The sequence below is a fragment of the Pelophylax lessonae genome, assembly GCF_965119305.1.
Source record: "Pelophylax lessonae genome assembly, contig: HAP1_SCAFFOLD_573, whole genome shotgun sequence".
NCBI lineage: Eukaryota > Metazoa > Chordata > Amphibia > Anura > Ranidae > Pelophylax > Pelophylax lessonae.
This window is the reverse complement of record NW_028119772.1, coordinates 44,533-57,036: the sequence shown is the minus strand read 5'-3', so window position 1 is coordinate 57,036 and position 12,504 is coordinate 44,533. Positions and strand designations below refer to the sequence as shown.

The following is a 12,504-nucleotide window of genomic DNA, read 5'->3' as shown; positions in this document are numbered from 1 at the left end:
ATTTGTGTAGAAAAGAAGATAGAAGGAAGAATGGGACACACACTCAGGAGGATGGAGGTGTTTGCAGCCTCTGTGTTCAGCCTCCTCAGCAGCTCCTGGCAGCTGTAAGTGACCCCCGATAAGTGACAGTCCAGTGAGCAGATCGGGTCCCCGATGAAGATCGGACAGCGTTCTATTTCACATAAAAGTCGGTTTTCTATCTACTGGGGAAACACAACAAGAGAGAGAAGATTCTCCAACTACTCCATGATACTGAGTGGGCGTGTCTGATGTGTAACCAATAGCAGAGCAGGAGGATTGTTGTGTACCGACCAATAGCAGTGCAGGACGTTTAACTATATAATCCCAGAAGAGGTGAGTGGGGAAGTTTATCTGTCCAATAGACTTTCTAGAATCATGTCTGAGACTGAGAGCGCCCCAGCCGCCGCTCCTCCAGCGGAGCCCGCCGCCAAGAAGAAGGCGACTAAGAAGGCGGCAGCCGGAGGAGGGAAGAAAGGCAGCAAGAAGCCGTCCGGTCCCAGCGTGTCCGATCTCATCGTCACAGCCGTGGCCGCTTCCAAGGAGCGCAGCGGGGTCTCCCTGGCCGCCCTCAAGAAGCTCCTGGCCGCCTCAGGATACGATGTGGAGAAGAACAACAACCGCCTCAAGGTCGCCATCAGGGCGCTGGTGACTAAGGGGAGCCTCGTCCAGGTGAAAGGACATGGAGCCTCCGGATCCTTCAAGATCAACAAGAAGCAGCAAGAGGGCGACAAGGCCAAGAAAGCCCCCAAAAAGAAGCCATCAGCTGCGGCCAAAAAGCCAGCCAAGTCCCCTAGGAAACCGGCGGCCAAGTCCCCCAAGAAGGCAGTAAAATCCCCCAAGAAGTCGGCCAAGAGCCCCAAGAAACCGGCAAAGGCTGCAGCTGCCAAGAAGGTGACAAAGAGCCCCAAGAAGCCCAAAGCTGCACCCAAGCCCAAAAAAGCCGCCAAGAGTCCGGCTAAGAAGGCGGCCAAACCCAAGGCAGCAGCCAAGCCCAAGAAGGCCGCTCCGAAGAAGAAATAAATCCAAGCAGCCGGAGGCCTCCTTCATCTACACCCCTCAAAGGCTCTTCTCAGAGCCACCCACCTCCTCCTAACAGAGCCACACATACCTACCTACACCCACCTCATCCTAACAGAGCTACACATACCTACCTACACCCACCTCCTCCTAACAGAGCCACACATACCTACCTACACCCACCTCCTCCTAACAAAGCTACACATACCTACCTACACTCACCTCATCCTAACAGAGCCACACATACCTACCTACACCCACCTCCTCCTAACTGAGCCACACATACCTACCTACACTCACCTCCTCCTAACAGAGCCACACATACCTACCTACACCCACCTCCTCCTAACAGAGCCACACATACCTACCTACACCCACCTCCTCCTAACAGAGCCACACATACCTACCTACACCCACCTCATCCTAACAGAGCCACACATACCTACCTACACCCACCTCCTCCTAACAGAGCCACACATACCTACCTACACTCACCTCATCCTAACAGAGCCACACATACCTACACCCACCTCCTCCTAACAGAGCCACACATACCTACCTACACTCACCTCATCCTAACAGAGCCACACATACCTACCTACACCCACCTCCTCCTAACTGAGCCACACATACCTACCTACACCCACCTCCTCCTAACAGAGCCACACATACCTGCCTACACCCACCTCCTCCTAACAGAGCCACACATACCTACCTACACCCACCTCCTCCTAACAGAGCCACACATACCTACCTACACCCACCTCCTCCTAACAGAGCCACACATACCTACCTACACCCACCTCCTCCTAACAAAGCTACACATACCTACCTACACCCACCTCCTCCTAACTGAGCCACACATACCTACCTACACCCACCTCCTCCTAACAGAGCCACACATACCTACCTACACCCACCTCCTCCTAACAGAGCCACACATACCTACCTACACCCACCTCCTCCTAACAAAGCTACACATACCTACCTACACCCACCTCCTCCTAACTGAGCCACACATACCTACCTACACCCACCTCCTCCTAACAGAGCCATACATACCTACCTACACCCACCTCCTCCTAACAGAGCCATACATACCTACCTACACTCACCTCATCCTAACAGAGCCACACATACCTACCTACACCCACCTCCTCCTAACAGAGCTACACATACCTGCCTACACCCACCTCCTCCTAACAGAGCCACACATACCTACCTACACCCACCTCCTCCTAACAGAGCCACACATACCTACCTACACCCACCTCCTCCTAACAGAGCCACACATACCTACCTACACTCACCTCCTCCTAACTGAGCCACACATACCTACCTACACCCACCTCCTCCTAACAGAGCCACACATACCTACCTACACCCACCTCCTCCTAACAGAGCTACACATACCTACCTACACTCACCTCCTCCTAACTGAGCCACACATACCTACCTACACCCACCTCCTCCTAACAGAGCCACACATACCTACCTACACCCACCTCCTCCTAACAGAGCCACACATACCTACCTACACCCACCTCCTCCTAACTGAGCCACACATACCTACCTACACCCACCTCCTCCTAACAGAGCCACACATACCTACCTACACCCACATCATCCTAACAGAGCCACACATACCTACCTACACCCACGGCACACAGTGCTCCGCATCTCTTCTACACATCTAATAGCACACAGACATCAGAGATGGGCGCTGATCAATATTTCCTCTTCTAGATCATTCACTTGTTTTAGTATGTAAAAGTTTAAAGGAGAATCATTCTAATGATCGGGAGATCTCATCCTCCGCTCATCTTACAATGATTAGGAAGTCTCCTGTGTTGAGAATGTTATAACTTTTTGAGAAGATAAATCTGTATGATTACCTAAAAGCTCCTATTGGCTGATATATATATATAATTTATATTCAATTGCCTGCCAATATTTTAATGGTTTAAAATATTTGCAGTAACAGTGGAACCCCAACATGGGCGTCGTGCGATAATAAGTAAAGAGAAACTACTGCTCGTAATCCCCCCCCCCCCCCCCCGCCTATCCTCATATCCGTACACAATAGTGCTGAGTGAGGGATGGGCAGGAAAATTAATCTCCATACAGATGAATTGTTTTCCTCTCCAATCCCGGATGTATTCTTCCCTGTAATGTGTCCGTGTGTGATCTCCTGTGATGACACAGTTCTAGTATGGGGGGAGGGGAGATAGAGGAAAAATCCCTCCTGATCCCCATAGTGACATCTCCATGTGGACTGTGTAAGGTTTACCCCCCTCCCCCCACAAATTAAATGGGCTGATTGGTCATCAGCTCTCTAAGCACGATTCCTAATGACTCGAAATCGATTCCATTGTTTGAAATAAGAAATTATTACGTTTCTAGAAAATGCAACTATGTGTCTCCTGAGAGAATGGGAACCAAAGAGACAAAGATTGTTTAATCTGTTCCTAGGAAAGTGTGTTTTACCGTTAAATATTGTAACATTGTATCTATTAGGGAAGATATAGAGGAAGTGTTAATTGTGTTACAGATGAGTTCCATTGTATTTATTACAATAAATCGGCAAGAGAAAGGATGTCCCTTCTAGATGAGAAATGTGAATGTTTTCTGTGTAATTATATTAGAGGTGAGCTTTACTTCCACACTGAGCTTCGGAGCGCAGAGAAGGGAGAGAAAAGAAAGATGTGGTGAAGGTGATCCCGGGGAATGTATAGGAATGTAGTAGCCGGTATTTTCCAGCATGTAGTCGGTGTGATGAGGTAGTATATATATATATATATATATATAGAGCTCTGTATATAGGAGGATGTGGTGGCTCTGAAAAGAGCCTTTGTGTTGGGATGATGGGAGTAGTAGTAGGAGTGGTGGTGCCCTCCCCTTCTATGCCCTCTCTCCGCGGATGCGGCGTGCCAGCTGTATGTCTTTGGGCATGATGGTGACTCTCTTGGCGTGGATGGCGCAGAGGTTGGTGTCCTCGAAGAGTCCGACGAGATAAGCCTCTGAAGCCTCTTGCAGAGCCATGACGGCGGAGCTCTGGAAGCGCAGGTCGGTCTTGAAGTCCTGGGCGATCTCTCGGACGAGGCGCTGGAAGGGCAGCTTGCGGATGAGCAGCTCGGTGGATTTCTGGTAGCGGCGGATCTCTCGGAGAGCCGCGGTGCCGGGCCTGTAGCGGTGAGGCTTCTTGACTCCGCCGGTGGCCGGGGCGCTCTTGCGGGCGGCTTTGGTGGCCAGCTGCTTGCGGGGAGCTTTCCCTCCGGTGGACTTCCGGGCGGTCTGCTTGGTTCTCGCCATCTTTACTCAACTCTCTGCTGGAACAGTGAATGTGAGGCATTGCCGCTCTGCGGAGCCATTTATACACAGCACTGCCTTCCGATTGGACAAGTAACTCACACGCCTTTCAATGATTGGTTTTCTTAAAAAAAGCGGCATTTTTAAAATGCCCGCCAAAATCTGCACGTTATCTTTGTAAGTAGAGTCACCATCTTTGTGTGGGATGGGGGAGGGGAGTTACTTTACATCATACAAGCGATCTCTATTCTCAAAAAGAGAAAACATTCATCAGACATATCTTTATAGATTTAGGAATTATAGACTGTGAGAATGGACTGGCGGTAGATCTCTACCTTTCTATATGATGGGAAATAAAGGATTCCATGTTTCATTATCAGATCTGTGTAGGATCATGGAACTGACCTCTATCAGACATGTAGCAGTTATAGATTTCCTCATATTAAAACTAGAATAAGAAAAAAGTGAAATGACTGATAGAAATCATGGCACTGCCAGATATGTACAATGAATCAATAACACAAATATTTCATGTCTGAAGAAGCAGATCTGTCCCCTTTTAGAAACATTGTAAACATGTTGCTGGTTTCTAGTTACAAAGTAAATGAAATTCTCTTCGGAGTATTGAATGGCTGAGGATCCTTTCTATCAGTTTTCCTTCCTGCCAAATGAGAAAATATTCATCAGAAATATGATATAAAATAAAAAAAGATCGGAGATTCCTAATCGGTGTAAGAATTAGAAGATCTGAGATTGGACAGTTTTTCTCCATAATACAGTAAATGAGATGACAGAAAATCCTCCTCCGATCTCACTGATCTGATTATTCCGTTCTTAGTGAATAACAAGTAGAAAGTTGACTTGCACAGCTTCTTCCATCCAGCACAATTCTGTACTAACATGGAGGGACAGATCTCTGAGCAGACAATGAATCGTCCCCCCAGCATTGCCCTCCCTGCTCCGGGCAGATCTGGGATCAGTCGGTGTCATTGTTTCCAGATGGATCAGCGCTCAGGAAGTTTTCTATCAGATCCATTTGAATGAAATTGAACTAAACTGCTCCAATGTATTCTCTATGGAGGAGAAACACTGACACCTGCTGGTAAAAAGAGGAATGACTTCCGTGCGGGGATCTGTGAAGAGATACAATGTAATTTCATGGCTTCCTTTCCGAATCCATAGGAACAGAATAAAACGGATTAGTGTGTGCAGTTTGATAACAGAATTACAATTCATAGCTGAAGATCTGAGGAAATGGCATCCAGACTGCAAAATTTATCGGATTATTTTGCATGTTTTTTTTTGTGTCAGATAAAACCTTTAGAAGTCGGCAGATGAGGGATCGCTCGGTGCGATCATTATTTCTAGATGTCCCATGTGGATCAGTATTAAATCCTAACACCTATTGCTGAATTCCCCTTTCAATCAAATCCCTGTGTAATAATTATAATAGGTGTGCCGCTACTGCACCTTTCACACATAGATAGATAGATTTTCGGTCTATCTATCTATCTATCTATCTATCTATCTATCTATCTATCTATCTATCTATCTATCTATCTATCTATCTATCTATCTATCTATCTATCTATCTATCTATCTATCTATCTATCTATCTATCTATCTATCTATCTATCTATCTATCTATCTATCTATCTATCTATCTATCTATCTATCTATCTATCTATCTATCTATCTATCTATCTATCTATCTATCTATCTATCTATCTATCTATCTATCTATCTATCTATCTATCTATCTATCTATCTATCTATCTATCTATCTATCTATCTATCTATCTATCTATCTATCTATCTATCTATCTATCTATCTATCTATCTATCTATCTATCTATCTATCTATCTATCTATCTATCTATCTATCTATCTATCTATCTATCTATCTATCTATCTATCTATCTATCTATCTATCTATCTATCTATCTATCTATCTATCTATCTATCTATCTATCTATCTATCTATCTATCTATCTATCTATCTATCTATCTATCTATCTATCTATCTATCTATCTATCTATCTATCTATCTATCTATCTATCTATCTATCTATCTATCTATCTATCTATCTATCTATCTATCTATCTATCTATCTATCTATCTATCTATCTATCTATCTATCTATCTATCTATCTATCTATCTATCTATCTATCTATCTATCTATCTATCTATCTATCTATCTATCTATCTATCTATCTATCTATCTATCTATCTATCTATCTATCTATCTATCTATCTATCTATCTATCTATCTATCTATCTATCTATCTATCTATCTATCTATCTATCTATCTATCTATCTATCTATCTATCTATCTATCTATCTATCTATCTATCTATCTATCTATCTATCTATCTATCTATCTATCTATCTATCTATCTATCTATCTATCTATCTATCTATCTATCTATCTATCTATCTATCTATCTATCTATCTATCTATCTATCTATCTATCTATCTATCATCTTATGTGGATCTAAGATCGATCTGTAATGAATGATCAATTTGTCTATACAGTGGTACACCTCTAATTAAACAAGTAGGCTAAAAGATCTGATTGCTGAGAATGGGGCATGTTTGATCCAGGGTGTATTGCTGCAGAATAACACATTAACTGATACAGTGCAATGATGTGGTGAGATTGGTTGGTGTATGAGCACTGAGGGATGGAATTGGTTTGTACCCCTCTGGTTATGTGCAGCAGCTGTGCAGGGTCCTATCCCATTCTAATAGAAGATGATGAGAGATCCGGGATTCTGGAGACATAATACATTGTGTGACATCTCATCTGTTCCAGGACTCTGGGGGAACATGACTTGTGAGAGATCAGCAAAGGGTTCTAGATGTCACAATCTATCCGTGCAGTGTATGACCTGAAGGAACCCAGAGCCGAGCGTTCATTGTGGGGACTTTATATAGTAATCTGGATAGGAAGGTCACCAGTGGAAGGTGTTAGAACATCTGTTATAAACAGGAGGATGGATTGAGGGGAGAACTTTATATGCAGGAAGCGTTAATGGTCTATGAAGTCTTCTCTGGTCAAAATATGTAATAAAAAGTCGGCTAAACGTTTGTGATAATTATTGGGAAGGAAATGGATTTCTAGAAAATATTGGAAAACTGATAATTCTTCATAAGACAATTGTCTAAATGTTGGGGTGGCTAGAAGAATTTTAGTTTCCATATTGATGGAAAAAAAAGGGGGAGGGCAGTTGTATGGACATTTGAGTGCGCTCACATCTCTGGTATTCTTCTTTCTTTTTTCCGGTTGGGGTCATTTATCTAGGAGATCTGCACTCTACTAAAAGCTGGGAGGTATTATGTCTCGTTTTGGGTGGGGTGGGGGTGTTACAAATGCTGCATTTTATGGTATTTTTGCGATTTCTATGTACTTCATAATATATTATTTTATATATTCTTTTTTTATATTAGGATACTATTATATTTTATTCACTGAATGTGAATATTCCGATGTCTGAGTATGTAGTGAGGACATTTATTTGGAGGATCCTGGGTGACGTCAGAGACATGACCTCACCAGTAATGATGATCAGGTAACATCCAATGGTCACCCAAAAGGAGTGAAATGTTGTTCTTTCTATTGAACAGAGAGCATCATCGAGCGGGAAATTCAAATCACGGAACTGCTGAGGATTGGATGATTGAGAGCACAGAGAGGCGGACTTATTGTGACGTCTGGACGCGCCCTCCTCCAACCCCTCCCCCTTATTCTCCATCAGGTCCGCCTATGCTGCATATAAAGCGAGGCTGGGTGCTTTTACTTCACATTCGTCTGATACACGAAGAGCTTGGAGATGTCTGGTCGCGGTAAAGGAGGAAAGGGTCTGGGGAAAGGAGGCGCTAAGCGCCACAGGAAGGTGCTCCGGGACAACATCCAGGGCATCACCAAACCCGCCATCCGACGTTTGGCCCGCAGAGGGGGTGTCAAGCGCATCTCCGGTCTCATCTATGAGGAGACCCGCGGAGTGCTCAAAGTCTTCCTAGAGAATGTCATCCGCGATGCCGTCACCTACACCGAGCACGCCAAGAGGAAGACCGTCACCGCCATGGATGTCGTCTATGCGCTCAAACGCCAGGGCCGCACTCTCTACGGATTCGGAGGCTAAACCCCAACATCCACCGCTTACCCACTTCACCCCAACAAAGGTCCTTCTCAGGGCCACCCACCTTCTCCTACAAAGAGCTGTAACCATTTATTTCTCTTAGATCAACTTTTATCACGTCGGAATGAAAGCTTTTTAGCTAAACACATATTAATCCGATTGTACAACTTTATTTTACTTGGAATACAACAGATCGAAGCGATCTAGTGTTTATATTCTCTCCGTTTACAATATCGTTAGATCACTTTATTATTTTTCAGCTAGCTTGTTGAGACACCGATAAACCCCTTTCTTAGGCATTATTTCCAGTCACCTCACATTTCTTTATAGAAAACTTCGGGGTGTGATAAGGGGACAATAAATATCGCTCAGTGACATTTCTAGATGATCATTACTCTATTTTCTCATCATAAAGAAAGGTAGAAGTCATGTGACTGTCGTGTTCTGTGTATAGCGGTGGATTCCGAGCACTTGCAATAAAGGACATTTTTTGGTCAGTAATAATCCGGTCACCCCTCTCTAATCTGATTGAAATTAAAGTGTTGATGTTTTTCCAATCAAAGTTCTCCTCTGCTGATCTCAGTATTCAGGGTCGGATTTGGCGGTATAAAAGAAATGGATTTTTGTGTAACGATTTACACAATTCAGGCGGGTGAAATTTGAAATATTGGCCAATCAGAGTTGTGGGAGATCCCACAGCCAGCCACTAATGTCTTTCCTATGAGTACAAAGAAAGTGTGCGCTCCCTCTCCTTTCTCAGAGTAGAGGTCACGTGTTCAGTGACTTTCTAATCATCTCTACAGCAGGGCGGACTCTGAAGTATCAAACAACAAAACGGACGTTTATCAATGTATGGATTATCGTTGTGAAATAAAGGGACCGTTGATGAATGTTCCACAATAGAAGCTGCTGTTTCATCGTGATGGTAGATGGGAAGTGTAAAGAGAATTGTGGCGGGAAACATGAAGATTGCAGCAATCAGAACTGTGAGATTCCATGAGAGATGACATGACAATGTATATTTGTGTTGCGGTGAGAGTGAAGGAGGGGGGGGGGGATTGTTATTTCTAGAATGATTTGAAGTAAAGGATGGAGGAGAATGAAGAGGAGTCCCTGTAATGAGAGGACATTGCTCTATAAAAAGGGACACTGAAAGCGTTCCAATATAAACATCTATCATCATTTCTTATTACTGCCACGTGTCATCCTAAGACATTGTTCCCCCCCATGGGGAATCACACCTTCTAGTCATAGTAAGTATTTTATTTCCTACCTGGAAAATAAATGCAATCTTTCATTGTTACAATTAGATCTCCGAATAACAATGTAGATGTATGCAGCTCTATGTATGGATGGGTGGGTGGCTCTGAAAAGAGCCGTTGTGTTGGGTGACGTGGATGAACCGGTGGGGATTACTTGGTCTTGGCGGCCTTGTGGCTCTCGGTCTTCTTGGGCAGCAGCACGGCCTGGATGTTGGGTAGGACTCCTCCCTGGGCGATGGTGACGCCCCCGAGCAGCTTGTTGAGCTCCTCGTCGTTGCGGACTGCCAGCTGGAGGTGTCGGGGGATGATGCGGGTCTTCTTGTTGTCGCGGGCGGCGTTACCGGCCAGCTCGAGGATCTCAGCGGTGAGATACTCGAGGACGGCGGCCAGATAAACGGGAGCTCCGGCCCCAACCCGCTCGGCATAGTTACCCTTCCTGAGCAGGCGGTGAACACGACCGACTGGGAACTGCAGACCAGCCCGGGATGATCGGGTCTTGGCCTTAGCCCGAACCTTTCCTCCTTGTTTGCCGCGGCCAGACATGTCTCTGTGATATTGGAGTTCTCAAAGAGATATGAATGGCTGCAGCCGCTCCCTTTCCTGTTATACTTTGAATGATATGACGTCTCGCTCTATGATTGGCCACGTTTGAAGCCAGCCAATGCTCTCTAGGTTTGCATCTAGACCAATCGGTAAACGAGGAAGGAAAGCATGACGTCACTCCCCATCACATGACCATGTCTTCCAATAGAAGAGTGAGGAGGAAGGAAGCTCATTTGCATAGGACAGCCTATATAAGCAGCACATGAGGGCGGCGCCAGTACACTTTATCTTCTCAGAGCGGAGAAAACATTCTTATCCCTTATCATGCCTGAACCAGCCAAGTCCGCCCCGGCGCCCAAGAAGGGCTCCAAGAAAGCCGTGACCAAGAGCCAGAAGAAGGACGGCAAGAAGCGGAGGAAGAGCAGGAAGGAGAGTTATGCCATCTACGTCTACAAGGTGCTCAAGCAGGTCCACCCCGACACCGGCATCTCCTCCAAGGCCATGAGCATCATGAACTCCTTCGTCAATGACATCTTCGAGCGCATCGCCGGCGAAGCTTCCCGCCTGGCTCATTACAACAAGCGCTCCACCATCACCTCCCGGGAGATACAGACCGCTGTCCGCCTCCTCCTGCCCGGAGAGCTGGCCAAGCACGCCGTCTCCGAGGGCACCAAGGCTGTCACCAAGTACACCAGCGCCAAGTAATACCCCTCCCCCACCCATCACCCCAACAATACACAAAGGCTCTTCTAAGGGCCACCCACATACTACACAACCGAGCTGTCATACAATTTTTATGTATCGTACAATTTATTACTTTTACAAGTTTTAGCTCTTCGGATAATTTAAAATGAACTCAAAATGGCATCATTAATAATCTTGAGATGAGAAGTAGGTCGGTCAGACTGGAAGGGGAATGAATAAAACCTTCCTTCTAATCTCATCCTTCTTTATTGCGGAGATCGTCTCCCCTTTCTGGCTGTATACATTTCCTATTCCTCGCCTTGTACTGCACACACCCAACTGCTCTAATCACCTCTGCTGCATTGTTACAATGAGAGATTCTCCGCAATCTCCCGCCTTACATTGTTCCTTTATCTGGGAAGATCCTGGAGCTTTTATTCCGCAACACAATGGGGGATAGAAGCAAGAAAAGTGAAACATATTTGCTCAGTCATCTCAGATCGGCTAATCCGACACTGACAATTATTCATAGAAAATATCACTCTTTCCCGGACAGTCCCTTCAATTCCAGGAAATATATATGTAGAAATATTATTGTTCTGTTTTAAGGTTTGATTTTGCACATCAGAATACAGAAGTTGCTCTGTTATTGGATGTTTGTTATAGAGAACTATGAGAAGTCTACGGAACAAATATTTTCTAGGCTGAAAACGGAGATAAATCTCCTAATAAAATTCTTTGGATTCCTCATAAAGACATCGCTGCCTAAATAAGACTGATAATGAAACCGCTCACAGTTCTGATTGGCTCAGATCTGAAATAGCTATTTTCAAATTTCCCGCCTGAATTGTGAAAACGTTACAGAGAAATAATCAACCCCATTATAACACCAAATCCCACACTGAGATCATCAGAGGAGATATTTATCCGATAAATATCTTTAACACTTTATTTTCAGGCAGATTCGATTAATATGGAATAAACAGAAATAGAAATGAAAGATTATTGAATAATGTAAAACATTTCCATATGTTCAAAATGCAGAATCCCTACCCCCCCCCCCCACACACACACACACTGCTACATACAGAACATGATAGTGAGATTACTTCTCTCATAGATCTCTACCTTTCTATGTGATTGGAAATAAAGTATTACATGTTTCATTATCAGATCTGTATATGATCGGGGAACTGGCCGATAATTAATGTTTCATTTTTCAGACATGACATGTAGCCGTTACGGATTTCCCCCCTACATCCTAAAATAAAGGAAAAGTGAAAGGGCTGGTAAAAATCTGTAGTAATCACAACACTGCCAGATAAATATATACAAATAATCAATAAACACAGTTTTTGTAACTAGATATCAGAAAAATGTTAACAATGTGTCTAAGTAAGTGAAATTCTCTGCAGAGTATTGAATGGCTGTGACCCCGCCCCTTCCATCAGTCTTCCATCAGGTCAGCTTTTTCTTATAAGCAAGAATGCAGGCCTTTTTTTTTTTTTTTTACAGTAATATT

General features: G+C 44.3%; 5 protein-coding genes across 5 annotated transcripts; 3 read left to right on the top strand and 2 right to left on the bottom strand.

Annotated features, from left to right (window-relative positions):
* Positions 1–396: 396 nt before the first annotated feature.
* Positions 397–1,041, top strand: LOC309543988 (histone H1B-like; the record flags this gene model as incomplete). Its single annotated transcript, XM_082276390.1, has 1 exon — positions 397–1,041. The coding sequence occupies one exon, from the start codon at positions 397–399 to the stop codon at positions 1,039–1,041; it is 645 nt and encodes a 214-aa protein (XP_082132516.1).
* Positions 1,042–3,939: 2,898 nt separating this feature from the next.
* Positions 3,940–4,355, bottom strand: LOC309543990 (histone H3.2-like; the record flags this gene model as incomplete). The annotated part of the gene is made up of 1 exon (XM_082276392.1): positions 3,940–4,355. The coding sequence occupies exon 1, from the start codon at positions 4,348–4,350 to the stop codon at positions 3,940–3,942; it is 411 nt and encodes a 136-aa protein (XP_082132518.1). The 5' UTR covers positions 4,351–4,355.
* Positions 4,356–8,184: 3,829 nt separating this feature from the next.
* Positions 8,185–8,496, top strand: LOC309543989 (histone H4; the record flags this gene model as incomplete). The annotated part of the gene is made up of 1 exon (XM_082276391.1): positions 8,185–8,496. The coding sequence occupies one exon, from the start codon at positions 8,185–8,187 to the stop codon at positions 8,494–8,496; it is 312 nt and encodes a 103-aa protein (XP_082132517.1).
* Positions 8,497–9,905: 1,409 nt separating this feature from the next.
* On the bottom strand, positions 9,906–10,298 carry LOC309543986 (histone H2A type 1-like; the record flags this gene model as incomplete). Its single annotated transcript, XM_082276389.1, has 1 exon — positions 9,906–10,298. One exon carries the CDS (start codon positions 10,296–10,298, stop codon positions 9,906–9,908), a length of 393 nt encoding a protein of 130 aa, XP_082132515.1.
* Positions 10,299–10,622: 324 nt separating this feature from the next.
* LOC309543984 (histone H2B 1.1) lies at positions 10,623–11,003 on the top strand (the record flags this gene model as incomplete). The annotated part of the gene is made up of 1 exon (XM_082276387.1): positions 10,623–11,003. One exon carries the CDS (start codon positions 10,623–10,625, stop codon positions 11,001–11,003), a length of 381 nt encoding a protein of 126 aa, XP_082132513.1.
* Positions 11,004–12,504: the final 1,501 nt, after the last annotated feature.